Source organism: Phyllostomus hastatus, unplaced genomic scaffold (assembly GCF_019186645.2).
Source record: "Phyllostomus hastatus isolate PE091 unplaced genomic scaffold, TTU_PhHast_1.1 phas_contig_152, whole genome shotgun sequence".
NCBI lineage: Eukaryota > Metazoa > Chordata > Mammalia > Chiroptera > Phyllostomidae > Phyllostomus > Phyllostomus hastatus.
Window position 1 is genome coordinate 10,134,465 of NW_025333622.1, and position 22,039 is coordinate 10,156,503.

A 22,039-nucleotide genomic window follows, 5' to 3' on the forward strand; every position below is an offset into this window, starting at 1 on the left:
AAATCCAAGAAGCTCAGAGAGCCCCAAAGAAGTTGGACCCAAGAAGAAACACACCAAGGCACATCATAATTACATTAGCCAAGGTAAAAACAAAGGAGAGAATCCTAGAAGCAGCAAGAGATAAGGGGACAGTTACCTACAAAGGAGTTCCCATCACACTGTCAGCTGATTTCTCCAAAGAGACCTTACAGGCGAGAAAGGGCTGGAAAGAAATATTCCAAGTCATGAAAGACAAGGACCTACATCCCAGATTGCTCTATCCAGCAAAGCTCTCATTTAGAATGGAAGGGAAGATAAAGTGCTTTTCAGATAAGGTCAAGTTTAAGGAGTTCATCATCACCAAGCCCTTATTTTATGAAATGCTAAAGGGACTTATCTAAGAAAAGAAGATAAAGAAAAAGCATGTATAGTAAAAGGACAGCAAACTCACAATTATTAACAACCACACCTAAAGCAAAACCAAAAGAAACTCAGTAAACAACTAGAACAGGAACAGAACCACAGAAATGGAGATCACATGGAGGGTTAGCAGCAGGGGCGTGGGAGGAGGAGAGAGGGGGAAAAGGTATAGAGAATAAGCAGCCTAGAATGTAGGTTGAAAATAGATAGGGGGAGGGCAAGAATAGTATGGGAAATGTAGAAGCTAAAGAACTCATAAGTATGACACATGGACATGAACTAAAGGGGGGGAACGTGGGTGGGAGAGGGGGTACAGGGTAGAGGGGAGAGAAGGGGACAATTGTAATAGCATAATCAATAAAATATATTTTTAAAAAAGAGAGCATTTTGATGGTTGACAGATGAGAGGGGAGTGTGGGGGAATGGTAAAGAAGTAAGGGGATTAAGAAGTCCAAATAGGTGGTTACAGAATAGCCATGGGGATGTAAAGTACAGTATAGGAAATGAAGTAGCCAAAAAACTTATACACATGAGTCATGGACATGGACAATGGTGGGGGGATTGTCTGAGTGAGCAGGGGGGGAACTAGATGAGGTGGGGACAAGGAGGGGAAGATTAGGACAACTGTAATAGCATAATCAACAAAATATAATGAAAAACAAACAAATAAAGAATGACGTTGTGGAAGGGAATTGGTACTGAGAAGCACCAGGGGAAAAGTAAGAGATACCCATGAAAGTAGAAGGTATCGCTCTTCTTTGTTTTCCCATTTCTCCATTCCACTCTTTCCCAAGGGTCTCTCCACACCCAACCCACTACAGTTCATGAGAGTGTCTTTGATTGCAAACTATGGAAACCCAAATAAAATCAGGTTGGGAAAAAATAAGCTCATTGTCTCCTGTATCTGAGAAGCCCAAGGATAGCACAACTTCAGGCATGTTGAATTCAAGTGCTCAGGAATCTCTCCCTGCTCACTTAAACTTCTGCTTTTTTTCCTCCTACCTTTACTCTTTGACAGGCCCTCTCCAAGTGGTAGAAGGGTTGGTTTACATGGCCATTACTACTCATCATCTCAGAAGGAAAGGGCCTATTTCTCTTGCAGCACTTACATCAAATCCTAAAAAAAATTTTTTTCTTGGCCTGTCATACTGTGTCCAGAGGCATGGGGTATTCCTATCGGCTAGCCTGGATCACATGCTCTCCAGAAGAGTGGGTCCTAGAATCACTGGGCGTCTGAGAATGGTGTGCCTGTGCACGCATATGTGTGTGTGTAGTGGTGGCGGTGGTGAGATGGCAAACTCTAAAAGGAAGTGATGGTGGTCACTTAAAAGTATACCTTCTGCCCACAACTGCTTCAGACGTAACACCTTAGGATCATCCAATAGCTCCCCTACTCCCAAAACAAAAACTAAAACTCTTCTCTGCAACTTGGCAGAAGCTCGGTGTAGAGTCCTTATCAATTAGAATATTAGAACATCTGCATTGCAAAACCAAGAATGTCCATTTGGGGTTTGGTACATTGAGGGGATTTTCAAGCCTTGGCAATTTCTCAATGCAAGCAACAGAAGAAACTCCAGCTGTGTGAAATCACTCTCCAGTCCCTCCACTGGGTGCAGAGTGACAGTTCTCCACTGCGGCCATGTGCATGCGGGCCCACTGAAGAGAACACATATATTTCTGAACATCTAGAAACAAATGGAATCACTTTTTACGCTACAAATTTAAACCTGAAGACAAGCTCCAGGGAATGAACTACTAGAGGTTCTCAGGCAGTCTCAGGAATAGATGATAATCCTACCTATAGGCAGAAAAAGTCAAACTCACTGAGAGTAAAAGGATGATAGTTGAAATAACATCTAATCTTTATTATTTGCTGAGTGCCAAAGCATTTTTTCATAGATTAGCTCATTTAATTCCCATAACACCTCTATAAGGTAATTTCCATTATCTCTGTAAGAGGCTAAATAATTTGCCAAAGATCAATATGTATCAAGCAGTGGCAGAGTGAGGATTCATGTGTAGGCAGTTTTATTTTTTTTTTAGCTTCACCTAAGGATATGTTTTATTGATTTTTAGAGAGAGAGGAAGGGAGAGAGAGAGAGAGAAACATCAATGTGAGGGAGAAACATTGATCAATAGCTTCCCACACGTGCCCCAGCTAAGGCTGGGATCTGCAACAAAGGTATGTGCCCTGACTGGTAATGAAACCCATAACCTCTTGGTGTATGGGACAATGTTCCAACCAACTGAGACATGCGTCCAGGGCTAGGCAGTTCAACTCTAAAGCTATGCTGCTTCAACATTCACCCTTCCATTCACTCATTCAGCAATTGTGTAGAATGCCTGGTACATGTTGGGAACTACTCAAGGGGCTAAGGTACTGTGAATAATGCAAAGGCAAATACATGTCCTCATGAAGCTTACATTCTAGTGGGAGATAAAGACAGGAAAACAGACCAATAAATAAAATGTAAGCTAGGTTACATAGTGGCCAGTGTTAAAGAAAAAAACTAGAGCAGGGAAGAGAGACAAGTGTTTGTGGGAGGGTTGCTTCTGAATAGGGCAATATGGCAAGGTCCCACTAAGAAGGTGACACAGTAAAGATCTGAGGAAGCAAGGAGGCAAACCAAGCAGATATCTGAAAGGAAGAACATGATAGGTAGAGGAAGCAGCATAGATAAAGGCCCCAGGAAGGAGAAAGAGCAGCATGCTCTAGAGATAGCAAGGAGTCCAATGTGACTGGTACAGAGTGATCAAGGAACAGAGCAGGAGATGGGACTGGATCTTATAGGTGGCTCTTAGGATTTGCAAGTGATTCTTAGGATTTTGTCTTTTACTTAGGTGTGATGCAGCCATTTGGTTCAGAGCAGAGGAGGGACAAGAAATGACTTAGTTTAAACAGGATCACTCACTGCTCTGTCTGGGGTACACGGACACCAGGAAGTTACAGCAGTAAGCCAGGCAGAAATGGGGTGGATTGGATTGGTATGTGGTGATGTGGCAAGTGCTTCATTTCTGGGTTTATTGTGAAGTCAGAGTCAACAGATTGGCTGACAGATGGGATGTGGGGTGTGTGAGAAAGATCGCAGTTGAGGATGACTCTTAAGGTTTTTGAACTGTGCAACTGAAGACTGGAGTTGACATTTTCACAGATGGGGAAGATTGAAGGAGGAATGGTTTTCGTTTTTGTTTTAAGGGGGTATTGTTTTAAGGGGTATCAGGACTCAGTTTGGAATGTATAAAACTGGAGATGCCTATTTGACATTCAAAAGTGATATTGAGTCAGGCCTGGAGTTGAGGAGACAGATACATCAGGACTCGAGTTATAAGCTCTATAAATTACACACTATTGCCTTAGAGTAACTGAAGACACTGGCCTACGTGCAATTTTGGGAAAACAGTGACTATCAAAAATACTAGAACACTGTTAAGAAAAGTCAAATTTACAAATTCACCCATATCCTGCCACCCTAAAAAAAAACCTGCTTTCATTTCTCCACATTCCCCTGTTTTTGTCCACATGCAAGCATAACTTCATAATGTAGTAACAGCTTGAGATAGACAATTTTTACTTTTTCTTTTTAATTTAACATGATCCCATAAACCTTTTTCCTAAGAGGCTCCCATATGTATTTCTTGTGGATTAAAAATGGCCCCAAAAGTGCTTGGGCATTATTGAGAAATATTTCAGAAACAAAAATAAAAAATCCTACTTTGGTTCAGTTTGGAGCCCCGACAGCTGGTGGTGTGTTTCTTGTACACTTTGTGGACAATGACTCTCTGTGGAGGTGACCCGGAGCTGAGACCTGAATGATGAGCGCTGGCCATGCACCTGCTCTGGTAAAGGCACTCCAGGAATGCAGACAGCACGTGCAAAAGAAGGAACAACACATGTTAGGAGCAACAGGAAAGCACATTAAGAACGGATACTAGCGGACTCATTTCAATCGACAGTTAAGTAGAAATGTATTTTATCTTAAAAATATTTAAAAATATATCTTTTAATGTAAACTACAGAAGAGTGAGTACACCCTACCTCTGGGATTCTCTACCAAGGAAGAAGAAACTGTATGGAATAATTTAGAACATGGCGAACCCTAGTAGACATAGTGGTTCTTAAAGGTTCTGGTCTCGGACTATACACAACCTCTACGTGGAATCTGGTTTGTTCATTCATCCCAGTCCCTCACCGAGAACCAGAATGCAGTCTTTGTAGAAAAGACCGAGGGTCTAAAGATGGTAAACGACCCGTGCAAGTCTTCAGCTACTTTAAAGAGGGTTTTAACTAGGGTTCAATTAGCTCTGCCCTCCACATCAGACGCTCACATCAAAAACTAAAAAACAAAATATGATTGCGTGCACGGGACTTCCATCTTTCAGAAAGTCCTCGGATACCTAGGAATTGCTCGCCTGCCTATCATTTGAATAGTTATTTAATGAAAAACAGTAAAAATGAGAAAACCAACCCTCCTGACTCCTCACAGGGCAGACGGGGAACCGGTTTACGCTTCCTCCCAGAGCCAGCAGAGGGGGCACCAGGCAAAGTTTGTCAGCTGCACTGCCCCACGTCTCCTCCCTCCTTTCTCGCCCAATTTCCTCAAAGCCACCGTTTAGACTAAAAGTAGTCATTGACCTTTCATTTGAGCAGTGATGCAATAAAATAGTATTTCAAAGAAAAATGGGTTATCGAAATTTTGGATCCGGTTTTCCCGTGAATATTAATGGTTTTAAAAAGTAGGTCACATTTCAGGTGCGGGCGGGCAAGATAAGATCAGTCCCAACTGAGGCCAGGTGACCTACCACCAGGTGGGAGGAGGTGAAAGGTCCCCAGACAGGGAAGAAGTGGTAGGATCTTTCCGAATTCCCGGTCCCTGGGCTCCAGCCCTGCGGAAAATCACGGAGACACGCACTCTCCGGACTGCAGGCACCAAGGCCCATCGCCCAGCATTACCCAGGCGTGCGGGGAAGAGAGCACCCTCAGCAGTCAGCGCAGGTGAGAGGGAACCGCCGGGCGGCCGGAAGGAGACTAGAGCCGGGAGGAGTGGAGGAGCCTTGCTGGGCTGGTGCTGGAGACAGAGTAGCACCTCCCGGGGGAGGAAATTGAGAGCGGCCAGCGCTGCCTAAGGAGGCTCTGCTGCGTGTTTTGTAGGACTTGGGCAGAGGGGACGGCCTCCGAGCCGCTCCCTCTGGCTGTCGGCCGTGGGCTCCACGAGCCCTTCCCCACAAGATTCAAGTGTCTTCGAGCGGGAGGGACCTTTTCGAGGACCTCCAGTCTCTCCTGCCTGCCCCTCATAAAATGTGTGACTGGAGGATAGCGAGAAGGGGCGGAGGGAATGGGAAAAAGACACCCCCCCTCACCCCCGCCGGCTCATTCGATCCTGGCACGGCTAGGGGTGCAGGCTCTGCGGACGTTGGCTCCCGGACCGTTTCCTGCGCGTCTCCGAACAATCAGGAAAGCAGGAATCAAATAAGGGCGGGTTCCCAGGCAGCCACAGGGTTCTGCCTTGCACCGGGAGGACTCAGAGCCCGCCTCCCCTGAAGCCTGCGCAGTAGCGCCCCAGCCTTTTTAAAGCAGTAGCAGAGGCCACGGTCACGTGGGGCTAATTCCTGGAAAGTTCCTGGAAAGCGGCCTCTGCAGCAGTCGGGCGGGGCGCTCCTGGAGCTCGAACCCAAGAGGGAGGCGGGGAGCTTGGGAGGCGCGTCTGGCTGGGAAGTCGCGCACAGACAGAGCTTCGGGTACCGACGTTTAACTCTTGCCAAGTCTCGCCGCCGCCGCCACCGCGGCTCGCAGGCCTTGCGCTTCCCTTGAAGCATGAGCCTCCTCTCCTGCCTCTACCAGTGTTGCGCGGGCCGCGGACAGTGCGCGCTAGGACTGCGGGCGCACCGCCTCACAATCCTCTGTGCCGGCTGTAGGGGTGCTAGAGGGGCTCCCGCTGGGGCAGGCTGCAGGTACTGGTCTGGGGATCCCGAAGGCTCCGCCCCAGGAGGGTCGCTGGGGAGAAAACCCGGGTACAGCCGCGAGCGCCGGAGGCCTTGGCTTCCGCAGTTTAGAGCCGCCAGGGAAAGAGTCTGAGAGCTGCGGTTCTGCCCTGCAGCCGGCGTTTCTGCTGGCTTTCTTCGGTTCCTTCCCGGCGTCGGGAAGTCTCCAGAATTTTTTTTCTCCTAAACTGCCATCCAAATTAATAATCCTCTTTAATAACCTGATCTCCCGTTCCTCCCCACCCCCTGCCTCCCCCCTTGGCTCCTTACTCCTCCCTCTGCCCTTCCCACCTCCTTGATCACAGTCGGAGGGAAACCCAACAGCTGCTCTGCCTGGGGGGGGGGGGGGTGTGAGCCCAGAAGGGGTGTTGGAGCCGGGAGTTGATGGAGGGAGCGTCTAGGCTACAATCCCCGAGTCTTTTGTTTGCCCTCTGCGCTGAGAACTCTGGCAGGGGCCGCTGAGCTGTGGTCTCGTCGCATCCCCAGGCATCTTGTTACCAAATTAAAAGTCAACAGGGGATACTGGGGCAGGCACCCCTCCTTTCCAGGGCTCCTCCCTGCTCCTTCGCTCCAGGTCCGCTGGGGAGGCTTGCTGGGTGTGGAGACGGCGGTGGAGGCTAAGGTAAGGGCTCAGTTTGGTTCTCTTGGAGGTCTCGCGGCTCTCGCTGCACCCCAGGCTGCAGGCTGCTGGGCCGAGACCCGGCCCCAGGCTCCGAACACCCACAAAGCCTGAGCGCTCCCGGTCGATTCCTCGATAGCGCCTGCGGCAGCAACAGCAGCAGCAGCCGCCACAACTCGCGGCGCCCCCTACCCCTGCCCGAAGCTTGGGGAGGGTAGTAAGGCTGCCTCCAAGCCGGAGAGATACGACAACTCGCGCACCTTGACACCCCAGGCTGCTGGCTTCGGCCCCAGGAACCCCGCAGCGCCACAGGGCACCGAGTTTGTGCTGGGCACTTTCTCACGGGGCTCCTCGGGCTGTGCGGAGTGTGACATAGGAGTGCAGGTTTGGGAGCTCCCCTGTTAATTGCCTTTAAACAATTTTTACCACTTGCCCTTGACTAGGGCCTATTTACTACTGTGCCTGCAGGTGACTTTTTGCTCTTCCATTCTGCTAGCCTGCGATTTCAGTGAGCTGCCCTGGGCGGGAAGACACCGGGTTCCCCACCCTCTTCCTGCCTCTCCCTCCCTCCTTTCCCCACCCCCACGCCGCGCCCCTCTCCCTCTTGACAATTCAGGCGTCCCTGATCCCTTGCACTCTCTATCTTCCTGTCTCTAGAACTGGGTCTGGGCAGTGACTGGATGCTTGGGGTTGAGTGGTGCAGGAGCATAGACTCGGAGGAGTCCCCGGGATTTTCCACGTCGCTATCTCCCCACCCACACCTCGGCCAGGGGTCCAGTTCGGACTGACCCAACCCCACACTTTCTCTTTGCAGGCAAACTGTGGGTGACCGCGCCTGCGGGGGACTTTGCTATCTGTCCACTGGGACCCAGGGAGGAAGAATCGGCAGCTCTCCACCCCCTCCCTCTCCACCACCATTTTGGATACTCTGCAGGGAAGTGTTTTGGGGTTCCCACTGACTTCCAGGAAGGAAGAGTGCCCCTCTCTGACCCCTGCTCCGGCGGCTACCTCTGTTTGCTGCGGTGACCCTTTGCCCATGACCCTACGGTGCCTCGAGCCCTCCGGGAATGGCGCGGAAGGGACGCGGGGCCAGTGGGGGACCGCGGGGACCTCGGAGGAGCCGTCCCCGGAGGCAGCGCGTCTGGCGAAGGCCTTGAGGGAGCTCAGTCAAACAGGTAGGGAGCGGTAAGGCCGCCACACGTTCCGGGGTGGGGTGGGGGGCGGGTGCCTCCCCAAAGACTGGGACGCAGCAGGGAAAAGGGGACGAGCTGTAAAGCGAAGGATGGGGTGGGAAAAGTCCCCTCGCTTCCTGCCCCTGCCTCGGAGAGGATGTCCACACGGCCCTGGATCCTTGGGATGCGAAATGAAAGTGGTTCTTGAGAGACTTAGGCCTGGAGGACCTTGGAAATTGCCCCTTAGGGTGCCGTGAACTGGTTTTCACGCAGCCCAGGTCAGCCCTAGGGCTCAAAGTACATCGGGAGAAAGAGCCTGGCGCCTTTCTTTGTGCCGAGTGCGAGGAGGCAAGTGGGCGCAGCGCTGCCCGTAGCTTCTGCTGCATCCCGCTCCCGGGCGGAGCAGCGGCTGCAGCAGGGATCTTAATGTCCAAGTGCAGGGACCAACAGATTGCCGCGCAGGCGGCAGCCACGGAGCTTTGAGGAGTGTGCACAGCGAAGCCCCTGCTAAGCGCACGGCCTTCAGGAGGTCTTTGGACTGCAGTCCTGTGCTTTGCACCGCTCGCTGTTGTCTCTCGGGAATCTGAGGGAGAAAAAAGGGAAAAGAAAAATCTGGCAAACCCTGCAGGCTTTCAACATCTCTGGATCCTAAAAGCTTACGCTTGGGGCAAAGTTGATGTTTTGGTAGCACTGGGGAGAGGGGACTATTCCCTCATTCCCTCACTTGTGGTTGTGGGTCATTGGCTTTTCCCCCCAGCTGGAGAGACCGGCAGATTCAGGAATCCGAGCAATCATTCATTCATTCATTCATTCATTCATTTTTGAGGAAGGGCATATTTAAACTTCTTTAATGTAGAATGTCACTTTGTAAACAGGATGGGCCGGGTAGATGGTGCAGGCAGATCAAATTGAGAATGCTGGGTAGATCCAGGGACAGTTGGGATTGGATTTGAGTTAGGGCAAAGTCTAAAAGATAGCAGAGTTGAAATACTAATTGTCAATTGGGGTTTCCCTTATTTCTCAATGACTGATAAGGTAGTTGTAATCAAAACAGCAAACAGAAGCTATTGTACAAAGAACTATGTTTTTAAAACAAGTAAATAGCAGTGTCTTCTAGGACTTTGAACTGAGATACATCCATTGAAAGATTTGGGGAAGAGGAGTGGGAGACACCAACCATCCAAAAAGTTGCCTCTGTTGTTTTACTCCATCAGTGAGCTGCAGTGGGGTTTTCCTCTTTTTTAAGGGCATAGCTTTTATTTTAAACTTCTGATTTATTTCTAATTTGTTCTAAGTCTTTGATTTCACAAGGGTGGTGCTAGAAAACATTGTGCTTTGTTAGCCAGTGTGTCATATTGCAAATATTGTTTCATTAGGAGAAAATCCCGATGCTTTAAAGAACAGCTACAGAAAATTACTTAAAAAAAACAACTGGCTCGCATTTTGTGTGCATAAAGTAACATGGACCCACATTTTCATTAAGTTTCTGTCGAAAGTATTTGTGGTAGCCTCTGGTACACTTTCACTCACATACCTCTTTTTAGAGCTAGAAAAATTGTCAAGTACTTGCCCCTCTTAAAACATTCTTCATAATAATGATTTTACTCTCTTTTCTTTTTCTTTCTGAATAAAAACCCCAGGTTGGTACTGGGGAAGTATGACTGTTAATGACGCCAAAGAGAAATTAAAAGAGGCACCAGAAGGAACTTTCTTGATTAGAGATAGTTCGCATTCAGACTACCTACTAACAATATCTGTTAAAACATCAGCTGGACCAACTAATCTTCGAATCGAATATCAAGATGGGAAATTCAGATTGGACTCTATCATATGTGTCAAGTCCAAGCTTAAGCAATTTGACAGTGTGGTTCATCTGATTGACTACTATGTTCAGATGTGCAAAGACAAGCGGACAGGCCCAGAAGCCCCGAGGAACGGCACTGTTCACCTTTATCTGACCAAACCGCTCTACACGGCAGCGCCACCTCTGCAGCATCTCTGTAGACTCACTATTAACAAATGTACCGGCACCATCTGGGAACTGCCTTTACCAACAAGACTAAAAGATTACTTGGAAGAATATAAATTCCAGGTATAAGTGTTTCTTTTTTTCTTAACATGCCTCATATAGAGTATCTCCGAATGCAGCTACATAAAAAAGAACCCCAAAACTTGAGTGACTGCTCTGGATAACTACATGGAATTCTAAGAACAGCCGAAGGAATCTAACTTAAATGTGTGACGAGGTAGCGAGGTAAAGTTTCCTCAACTATTTTCACCTGAGTAGTAACACTTCCCTTCCTGAGTCTAAGACCAGTTGACCTTTTAAGTTAAAAATTAAATATCCCAAGTAAAGGCTGAAGTAACATTTTTATCAGAATGCCTTGCCTTTTGAGATTCCTTCCTTTTTGGTTGAAGGTCCAAGCACCAGTGAACGAACTGCACGGAGGGGTACTGAAGGGGAAGGAAACTAACACAGGCTGACTTCAGTTTCACATGCCTGGTGATCCGAGTCTGTTTTGGACATGTTATGTTTTGCATTCTGATGTACCTAGGGGTTTTGTTGATCAGATTTACTTGTGAGCGTTTATCCTGCATTTTATGCAATTAACCAAATCAAAAAAAGTGACCATGAAATCCTGTATTTGTCTTTTTACTACACGTATGAACTCTCTCATGTGAACGAGTACTGTAGTAATCCATTTTAAGGGAGCCTTACTTCAGACATATTTCAAATTGGTGCAAACGGAAAAGACTTTGTCTTTTCCTTTAAGGCTAAAGACAAGAATGTCCTGCTATACAGGTGCAACCCAATCCCTGTTCATTAAACCATGTGGATTTAGACATGTTACCCTTTGAAGTGGCCGTGTCCCAACCTTTTGCCATGGATTTTTTTGGAAATGGCTTTAGAAATTTCCAAGGTGTCCTTGAATTGTCTAACCATAGACATCAATGGTTCTCTCCCTTCTACCATGTAGAACACTTTGACTTAATTTTCTTCCAGATATAGGGGGATACCTGCCTGTTTTTCAACATGTTTATTTACTGCTGTTACTATTTGATTAGAATGTATTAAATAAAAAAAACCCTGACTTTTACAAGTTGCACTTATATTACTTTGAATCGTAGAAAACGTACATTTTTGTGGTAGTGGTAATAGAGGGTTACCATAAAAACAAGTTAGGTGAAATAAGCCAAATAAATATTCAGCAGGAGGTGGAGCATTACTTGCCCTTCTGAAACTTGCCCTTCTGAAACTTTGCGTTTTGGGAAGCATGGCTTAGAAACTACGAGACTTGCTAAGTGGCCCTTATATAAGTTGAACAGGCATAACAGTAATGCCCTTTGTATTTCCAAAAACATGGTTTAGAAACTACAAAAACTGTAACATATCCTAGTCTTTTACAGGTTGAATAGGCATAATGCAAAATAAAAATAAAGTTCTGTGGCCGTGTACTTTATGCCACGCACAGTCTCATGACTGTTGCGAATGTGCCGCCTTTTTGGAGTCCAGACATGGGAAATTTGCCTGAACAGCTGTGTGCGATGGGGTGTCCCTGGGAAGGCAAATCTAGTATAGCCTGTGTCCCGAGTGAATTCTGCTGAGACAGACACATATAATTTATGACTATAAAGTATAGCAAAACCTGTGCAAATATTTTCATGAAACTCGGGAAATAGTTTTGTGCCTGTGTATTCAAACAGTAGAGCCAAACAAAAGATAGCTAGGTGTCCCTTAGGAAGAATTAATTTGTAGCCTAAAATTTACAGAAGAGCCATACTTTTAGGGTCTGGTCTATGATCAAGGGTTAACCTTTTTGGTAAGATGTACAGGTTCTGCGCATTACTTACCCATTTTCTCCACTGAAAACAGTTGTCTAATGTGGGATGTTTGACTTCCCTGGCAAAAATTCTATGTGGCCAGTGACAAGGGGCTTTGTGGGATTTGCTCAAGGTCTGTCACACTTCTGCTCTCCTTGTTTCAAACAGTCTGCAGTTTCCCATTTATTGTGAGTTGGATGCAGTAGTGGGACATGAGTACCTGTGGAACTGTGGGAAGTTCTGCATTATTGCTAGCAAGTGACTGAGGAAGGCAGAGAACATCAAAGGCATCTCTGGAGTGTGCTGTGGAACTGCTGCCTTACATTTCAATCTTCCCTGTTTTGAAGTATGTTGATAAGCATTAGGAGACAATCTCTTTCTCTCTTTCCATTTTATTTTGTTTTACAGTTCCTAAGATTATATTGAGTTCATCGTGTGCCTGGTTCTTAGCCCCGTACATGCATTATCTAATTTGAACTTCACAAAGATGGAAGGGCAAAGCACAGCGATCACAGGAGGTATACCTGACTTGGGCATGAGGAGGCATTCCAGGAATATCCTGGCCCTCTTTATTCCTGGAGAAGGATTACAAAGAGCAAATCGCTCCTATTTCTACATTGATCCAAATGAGCAAGTTAGAGCAGGCCATAAAAGGAACCCTCAGCAGTTCTACTGCTGCCTCAACTGGAAAAGTACAGGTGCCTTAATTAGCATTGTGCTCTGTGGGTTTCCAGTCAGCTGGGCCCAGTGGTTTTCTCCTGGTGCCAGGGTGGGTCAGGAGGGGTTTCACTGTTTTACTTGGGGGCTGGTCCATGATGCCAGTTACCAATTATTGGTAGTCCCATTTCATGAACTGTTGAACAAAAAAGTTAAGGTATGCACTTGTCTAAACCTCAACAGAGCCAAGAAAAATATCCAGAGATCTCTTTCTGTGTAGGGCATTTTCAGACTTTAGTGAGGGTATGTATGCATTATTGTTGCTATGTTGAAAAATACAGTATATAGTATCCCCTCAAACTTAAAATACTTTGAGTTTCCCTTGGGAGCAGAGTTGAGGCAGTGGAGTTTTTCATTCTATTAAACTGGGCACTGGGGACTGCTTTTTAGGGAGTTGGGTTTTTTGGGGGACTTTGGACAGTGGAGAAAAGGCAGTTCAGCTTATGAGTTGAGAGTTCTTTTCTGGCATGTCAGTAAAAAAGTCTTGACTTCATAGTAATTACGTAATCCAAATAGGTAAGAGAATGGTACAGTTGTTTGGGAGTGTTTATTTTCTTGGGAAGGATTTTCTCTGCTTTTAGAAAATTGTACCCTGGTGGGAGGGTAAGAGAGAGACGTCATCAGATAATCCACGGGATGGAATGTCCTGAGACCAGGCCCTGTTCTGCTCCGAGTGGGTGTAGGCACAGAGCGGTGGGGGTGAGTGGCTGTGGTTACAGCCAGCAGCCGGCTCAGACCTCTCTTGTCTCCCACTAGTCATTTCTAGCCTTTGGAGCAAAAAAAAGTGTTGTCATTCATTCTAGGCCTTTTGTTTATTAAGAGGCCTGTACGCTCCTCTCCCATTTTTAACTTTTTAGAATTTTGAAGCTTGAAACCACTTTTCTGAACACGTATTTCAGTTTTGCCATTTTACTGAAGACTTTTAGAGGAGGTCAGGAAATTCTTGTGGATACACACAAACACACACAATTCAGCAAATCAATGGCAGAGTCAGTGGACACGTAGGAACAGCATTTGTGAAAACTGCACCCTCTACTCTTTGTTTAAACTGTCAATACTCTATTTTGCTGCCTTGTAAGCCCTGCAGCTCTTTTAACATTACATTTCTCTTCCTCTGGAATTAGACGGCAGGCCTTTGTAGCACTAGACGGGATAATTCCAGTTCTTGGCTTTGTCCACCCTGCTTCAGATAATCGGCTTCTGCTGGGTTTCCTGATGTCCACATTAGAGTTTTGCATTCATTTTAACTCCTCAATGCTTCTAACCTGTTTGCTGTTTTAATGTCTAAAACCTGCCATCCATGTTCTTTTATGATCTCACTCCTGCCTCTGCCAGATGTGACTCACACACAGCCGTGTCCGGGTGACTGGCCACCTCCTGTCCGCACCGGTGGAGCCCGTTCTTTCTTCCACCCGCTTGTGGGCATGATGGCGCAGCCAATTCTTGCCTCATTCTCTGCTGTCTGTGTCCTCGGGTTGCCCTTTAGTTCGTCTGACACAGATGGCCCCGTTGGCCATATCATACTTCGATTAAAGAGGGCAATTATATTCTCCTTGAGTTGGGTAATTGAATGATGTAGAATGCCTTCAGATTAAATCTCTGAGTTTCTCTTTGATTCCTTTCAGGTTTTTAAACAAGTAGCCAGCCCCAAATACCACACTTCTGTTATATGCGTGTTTTGTGTATTTATTTTTATTTAAAGTATGAGAGGCTCCTTAAGTTGCCTTTCATTTGATTGCAGTGGAAATGCCCTCCATTCCTTCTTCCTGCTTGTCTGTATGTAAGAATGATTCTGTGATAGTCTTGTTTCACTCTGACGTAGACATAAATATTTTTCCCCCACCTTCACATATTTTTTGTTTTTCTAATTTTTTTCTCTGTGGCTTGACTTCAGGTTACTTAACTTTATTACCAAAGTAAAGTAACAGCTGTTGCTACAGTAGCTTCTCAAAGCCCTGGAGCCCCCAGTGCCGAGATAGTAAATAAGCTAAAATCACAGAGCAAAGCTGGATATTCCTTTCTACACCCCCGGAGCTTTGTCAACAGGAGGCTGGATCCAACAATTGTTGTCACAGCGAATGGGGTTCATGTCAGTAAATGTTTAGTGAGCCATAAAAGTAAAACTGCTTTTACAGACAATCTCACTTGGAACTGTATCCTTGACTTACAGGAACTCTGACTTGCCCTGGAGATCAGGTGCACGTTCTGTGAACTATTACTCATGTGGCGCCGCCCCTGTTAGAAACAGAGGTACGGGATGCACAAGCCAGAGTCCTAGAGAGAGGGAAGGAAGTATGGCCAGCTGCCTTCTCCTTCTGTCTAAGCATAAATACCACCCAAGGAGCCCCATTTCTATGGAGGAGAGTGAGACTTTGTCACAGAACTCCATAAAATTTTCCTATATTTTCCTAGTTTCCAACTGTGTTCAGATAAAAGTTTATATTTTGCTAAATGGTTTTCCCTTCTGTTAGTTTGGTATGCTTTTTTTTCCTGTTTAGATTTTTGTCCAGAGAGCTGCTATGATCTTTAACATTTAGAAAAATATTTTCCATGTTATTTCTACCCAGAGAAGTTGTTTGATTTCCCAATTTAACCTCCCTTCTGCCATCTTGATGAACTTGACCGTTCTCAGGTTTCCAGTATAGTTTGTTTCTCCTCATTTCTATTCCCAGGTTGTGGCCATCAACACTATATTTGGTCAGAAAGTGTGTTTGCATTTTGCACATTTGATTAGGGCATCTGCTTTCAGTTTTCTGCAGTAATAGGGGCAGAGAGAATGGGGTCATTGAAACAAATACGTATAGTTAATTCCGGTTTCACCTTTCTCCCTGTTCAATCTCCTTTGCTAGAACTACTGATAGAAAAATTACTTCTTTTTTCACTCACTTTATTTTCCCTGTCCATCAGACAATGAGAATGTTAATAAACAACAAAAGTGACTAAAAAGATGTCAAGATGAGAAAATTAAGGTGAATTGGTGGTGTGCTGAGGACTCCTGAGAGGGATTTTGTGAGCTAAATCATTATGGGTAAATCTTTGGCAGATAGAAACCAGCCAAGGTGGGACTATTTACACTACAGAAGCTGGCAGCTACTGCAAATGTATGTCTTTAGAACCCTTGATGAGGATGTGATAAGGTTGAAGAAGAGGATAGAGATTACCAAGAGCATACCTTATAGGCCTTATTGAGGAGCTTGGAATTTGTGCAGAGGGCAGTGGATAAAAGCTTTTTAAAATGAGGGCATAACTGAACTAGGTTTGTATTTTATATCCCCTGGAAGCCCTTTGGAAAATGGCTTGGAACAAAGCAAGGGTGGAGTTAAGGGGACTGGTTAGGTGTGAGCTGATAGGTGTGGAGGGGTGGGAAGGAGGCAGTGGTTGGGGAGAAGATTGGGGAGGGGTGCAGATGTGGACCCCCATTGGCTGTAGGCTCACATTTGTGCTGGACTTTGGGTTCCACAGATGCATGCCTCTCTGTGAAGAGCAGCTTCCATTCCAGGTGAGTTTAGGTAGTTGGCAGATTCCATTTCCGGAAGGTAGGGAGTGGTGGTGCAATGGGCAGAACCTTGACCTGTGAGTTGAAAAACTTAGGGTTCACTCTTGGTTGTTTGACTGTAAGCCAAATACTGAAGCTGTGAAATGAGGAGCTTGGCACCTTCATTGCCCAGATGCAGAGCAATCTGTCTCCCAGTTGGTGCAGTGCAAGTGGCCAGAGGAGAGGCAAGCTCTACATTAAACTGTAGTGTAGACTTTGCCTCTAAGCCATAATATATTCTCATTTATTTTGGAAAAAAAAACCCCACTAACTTCATCTTAATTCTGGACTTTTTCACAACTGGAGTCAGTTAACTCCATTTTTATTCTGATTAAAAGAATTTTGTGTTTTCATATATGGCTATATGGATCTCTGAGCTCTCTACCTATAAGCAAAGAGTAGTTTGGACTTGGGTTTTTAAGTCTTGGTTCTGATGGAGAAACAAGAAATCTGCTGTGTGTTGGCCATTATCACGGTAACTCTTTGGATGAATTTTCATTATCAGGGGACCTGGGGGCTGCCTTTGCTCTGTTCCCTGAGCCAATAGAATAGATGTGATCCCAGACAGTTGTGGACAAGTGATACATTTTTTGCAGGTCATTTTTCCTGTTTACATAGATTGTTCTTATTTCTAATTGATCCTCAATAGACAGGGTGCCAGTGAGCTTTATTTTTCCTTTTCTCTGTCAAACAAGTCAAAGGAAAAAAGAAGGAAGGGAGGAAGGAAAAGAAGAGAAATTAAGAAAAAAGGAAAGGAAAGGGAAAGAAAAGAAACCAAACCACAAAAAACCTGAAAAGTACTAAAGGAATTCTTAGAGTCTTTGGTAAGGTGAAAAGGCTCTTGGAAGATAAGTGATCCTACCCTAATCTATTCATCTTGTTGATTTGGATTTTCTTGTATCTTTTTTAAAGTGGGGCACACCTCTGATCTGGGGGCACGCTCTTGGAGGGTGGGTATGTACAGACCTCTGAGCCTGGTAATGGCTGAAAGTCCCAAAAGATCCAGGTTGCAGCTGCCGTGGGATTTATGATGTTCCAGGGATGGCAGTGAGGTGGCCATTCTATAACAAATGAACTCTTGGGCTTCTAGTGAACTGGAAAGAGCTAGAACATTTAGTGATGCCAGGCACTATACTTGACACTTTACAAATATGACCTCATTTAGTGCTCTCAACAAACCTTTGAAATAGATTCTGCTTTTATCTCCACTTCACAGATGAGGAAACTGACACAGGAAGATTAAGTGACTTATAAGGGAGAGCTGAGATTTGAGCTCAACCCAGTCTGACTCCAAACCCATGTTTTTATTCACTCTTCTATCCTTTTTCTCAACAAGCTTACAAATGCTATTAAGCTCTGAGGCCTGCAGGCAGCATGGACCTCAATGATGTACACTAGGCCATGTGCCTTTTAGTCACATGCAGTGAGTAGAGGGCTATGACCATGTCTGCCCAACTTGTGATTCTGGTATTATTAGGACTTTAGTTTCAGAAGTAATACAAGATCTCCCCAAACCCTGAGCATCCAGCTTATAAGGATTCCTTCCATCTGGACTTTTGAATTTATACCTCTACTCCCTTCCTCTAATCTTTAGGATCAATCCAGTACAACTATAACCTGCCATCTCTTCCCCATCACCCCTTTCCTTTCCCTGGAGGTAAATTATACAAACAACGCATCAGTTGTAATAAGGTAGGTTATGCTGCAAAACAAATAACCCCAAACTCTCAGTGACTTAAAATAACAGTGTATATCCTGAAATAACAAAGATTTCTCTACCCACATATGTCTGTCTTGTGTCACTGGGGAGGCTTTTAGTCATTTAGGAACCTAGGCCGACAAAGCCGTCCCCTCCTCCACCATGGCTGATGGCCGGGGTGCTGAGCCAGTGGGAAAGGAGGAATCCAAGGGTCTCTGTTGGTTTTTAAAATCCTTGTCACTTCGACTCCCAACTCATTAGCCAGAACTCTGTAAAATGGTACCATCCACCATAAGAGAGCCAGGCAGCCCAGTCCTCCCTTGTGCCCAGGGGGAGAAAAACCAATATTAGGTGAGCAGTGGTAGTAACCACCACATACACCATGCCATACATTTCTTCCTCCTTTTTTCTCCCTAGTTTGGCTAATTACACCTCAGGTAAACTTTATAGGATACACATTAAGCCTCTGTAATTCCATTCCTCCTTTCATATTTGTCTTCCAAAACTTTTTCAAGTACTGCAAAATAACTTCTCCCTTTCCTTTGTGCGAGCCATTTGTGAGACAGAAGGAAAGATCTTAAGTCTTGAAGTGAAATTATACATATTGAAGACCTAGGACTACTAACCCCAAAAGCTTCTGAAATAAGTAGAGATTCCTTCTGAAATTCACAAATGCCTCCCTGGGCTTCCTCATCCTGCTAAATGTAAACTGGTCTTTCCTCCATTGTCAATATTCAAGACAAATAATGCTCACATTTAGTTCTGCTTATTGTTTTTGCTTAATCCAGCTATATTGCAGTAGTATTGAATAGTATTACTCTCTATCAATTTTAAATTAAACATGCACCCATTCAGGCACACTATAAATCAAATGGACTTCTGTGTGATAAATTGACTACCTTGTTACCAGTTTAAATTGGCTTCTGAGGGAAATTGTATTCTAAATTCCAGACAATGGGTTTGCAAGCCTTGTTTTAGAATGTAGTCTATTTCTATGCTGGACTGTCTTTCTATAGCATATTTATGTGTAATCAGAACACCAGAATAAATGTTGTGTTATAATGGATGATTATCCTCTACTGTATTCATGGGTTATTATCTTTGAAAAAATTAGAATATGTAAAACGTATTTCAAAATTTTATGAACACAATTTTTTCCTTCATTCTTGACTTCACTTTTTCTACATTGACCCAGATCAGAAACTGTAATGTTATTTTTGACTACTCTTTATATTTCTCTCTCTCATTTATTTAGTTATTCACTCACTCTGTCATTCAGCAACTATTTAGTGAGCATCGCCTTGTGCCAGGCACAAGGCAGAGCCCTGGAGAAAGTTGAGAAGTACAGTCTGTACCCTTAAGGAGATTCTGGGTAATGGGGAGCCACATGTCATTAAATAAATGCTGTAAATATATTTTCTCAACATTTTCTCTAGCATACAGCACATAATATGTATATCATAAACACAGGTGTTAATCACCTGATTTTGTTATTGGTAAGGCTTTCAGTCAATAGTAGGCTCTTAGTAGTTGGGGGAGTCAAAAGTTCATGTGGGTTTTTGACTGTGTGGAGTGGGGAAGTTGACACCTGTAACCCCCATGCATCCAAGGCTCAACTTAGTCAACTTTACAGTAAGATCATCAGTATATCGAGGTGCAGAAAGAGCAGCAGAAGCAGAGATGAGACGTGGATCTGCTTGAAGGTGTCAGGTAAGGCATCAGAGCGGAGGCGGCTTTTGACCAGCCAGCAGGGTGAGGGAGTTCCAAGCACACTGGAGAACAAAATTCTCCCCTTGTGTGTGGAGCTTCTGTTGCAAAAGAGGAAATGAATGGGCTGGGGGGTCGGGAATAAGCTTGAGTTGCTGAGCAGAGAACAGAGCATCAAGGACTTTGCCTGCCTTTCAGAAGTTTGTGTTTCATCCAAGAAATAAGGGAGCCATGGAAGGCTTTAGAACAGAAGGATGACCGCGTTAGATTTGGTGGCAATGTGGAAGGCTGGTCTGGAGAACCATGACCCTAGATCAGGGTTTCTTAACCCAGTCCTTGGACTTGCAAGAGGTCCATGGATGGAATGCTTGGGATGTATGAACTTGGATAGGAAAAAAAGTACATTGTTATTATCACTAAACTCTGACTGAAATTGAGCATGTCCTTCAAATATGAGTCTGGACAGCAGATCACAGTGGAATTTGCAGAATATGTGAGTTTATCACCAGTAGAAGTCTGGTATTTTGGTATCATAATACAGTTGATGCAGATATCTCAAAATACCCTTTACATGTTTCACCAAACCCAAATAATTAGCCATTAGACCTGTGGATACACCTTGTTATTTAATGAATTAATAAAGGAGTGCATATACTATCACATCACAAATTTGATATGATATGTGTATTTTAATAGCATTCATCTTTTGTGATTTGTGTATTTAATTTTATGATTTAAACACAGTGTCCTGAGAATGGGTCCATAGTCTTCACTTGACTTTCCAAGGGTCAAAAAAGGTCAGAACTCATGGGCCAGAGGAAGGTGCCTAAAGCAGTAGTGGAAAGGAGGGTCCATTGCCATTGTTATTTAAGTCTTAAACTTTTGTCAAAGTCATACATGTAAGTGTGGTTTCAAAAAATCAAGTAGTATGGAAAAGACAAAAAAACCACTATGCCTTGCTCCTCTCCTCTCCATATGCCAATCCTATACTTTTTTTTTTTTAACTTACAGTGGTAAGCTAAATTCCAGTTAGACTGAGAATTCTGTGCAGGAAATGCCTTATAACCCCCACTATGTTTTTCATTTTAGGTATTGAATAAATGACTGATAGATTCCAAAGGTTCCAAAGGCACTTCCTGTTTCAAGGTCCTTATGTACATCAATTGTACCATACTGTAGTTGTAAAAGTCATAACCACCTGTGACACTCTTTGACATGGTGCTTTTACCTAAAATTCTCAAGTTTTCTGTCGTTTGCCTTCACAGAAAATAACACACTGTGCAAATAAAAATTCCTTTTACCTGTGCTACTTGTTTTTGTGTGAGTTTAGTGTGATGGTGGGTTGAAAAATCCTATGTAATCTTAAAGCAGAAATTGAGAAGGTGGATTTGAAATTTCTACGTATTATTTTTGTTAGGGGGGGGATGCATGTTCTGTCTTGGTAGTAGTGGTTAATTTTCATGTTGTTGCCCATGCTGAGTTGCAGATGGAATTGCAGCTGAGGTCTCTGATTGGCTGGCTGTGCTCTTGCGAGGTCCAGAAATGTATATGTGGTTTGATGTATTTTGATGGTTACCTGATAAAACTGATGTCTGGCACTTTTTCTAGGAAACACACATTTAGATATCTCCAAGTTGATTTGTAGGAACTTAATGTTACTACAATTTTGTGGCAGAACTTTTTGTCAAGTGACAGAAGAAATACAGGAACTTCAGTTTTGAGGGCCCTTAACAGCACCTTCCATTAGTGCCAAAATAGAGGAGGTTGACAAAGTACTGAACTGTTAACACGGATTATGACAAAAATAAGCAAGTATCTGGACTTTTAAGAGTTACTGATAAGAGTTAAGAGTAAAATACCGTTTCAGCTACTGACACTAAATAGGCCCCCAAACTTCTAGAAAAAGGCACCTTTTCCCCTTATCTTCTAAATAACATTTCTCAATGCAGTAACCACGGAGACTACTTGGATTAACCTGGAAGTTTGAGTGCTGTTTTCTGTTCTCGCTGTTTTTTGGAAGGAGGTGGAGCTGGGTTTGGGAGAAACGCAGCAGACTCTCGAAAAGTTAGCTTCTCAGTTTACACATGAAAATCAGTCATTTTCTTCATTAATATTATAAATAGTTGAACAGCACATTAGAGATAGGTAATGAAGAAATGAGAGCTATTACCTGGTAATACAATGAGTTAACTTTTCTTTAAACTTACTGGCTTCTCCCTTAACATTAACTGGCTGGATAGCAAGTTCATACTTGCTGACACTGTAGTGAAGCCTCAGAATACTCTTGGAGCAAAATGACTTTTTTAAAAATGCTTTTTTGAAATATAATTTTTAGCGGAGGAAAATTTTAGATTTGGAAGAAATATTTAAGCTGCAGACCTTCAAAGCCA

At 44.4% G+C, this 22,039-nt stretch overlaps 1 protein-coding gene across 2 annotated transcripts; it reads left to right on the forward strand.

Annotated features, from left to right (window-relative positions):
- The first annotated feature begins 6,009 nt into the window (after nucleotides 1–6,009).
- SOCS2 (suppressor of cytokine signaling 2) lies at nucleotides 6,010–11,267 on the forward strand. 2 transcript variants are annotated; one of them, XM_045830621.1, is made up of 3 exons: nucleotides 6,010–6,348; nucleotides 7,812–8,172; nucleotides 9,810–11,267. In XM_045830621.1, the coding sequence occupies exons 2-3, from the start codon at nucleotides 8,034–8,036 to the stop codon at nucleotides 10,265–10,267; spliced, it is 597 nt and encodes a 198-aa protein (XP_045686577.1). In that variant the 5' UTR covers nucleotides 6,010–6,348; nucleotides 7,812–8,033; the 3' UTR covers nucleotides 10,268–11,267. The 2 variants fall into 2 exon arrangements, with proteins under 2 accessions (XP_045686577.1, XP_045686578.1); XM_045830622.1 differs by lacking the exon at nucleotides 6,010–6,348 and adding an exon at nucleotides 6,736–7,000.
- The last annotated feature ends 10,772 nt before the right edge of the window (nucleotides 11,268–22,039 follow it).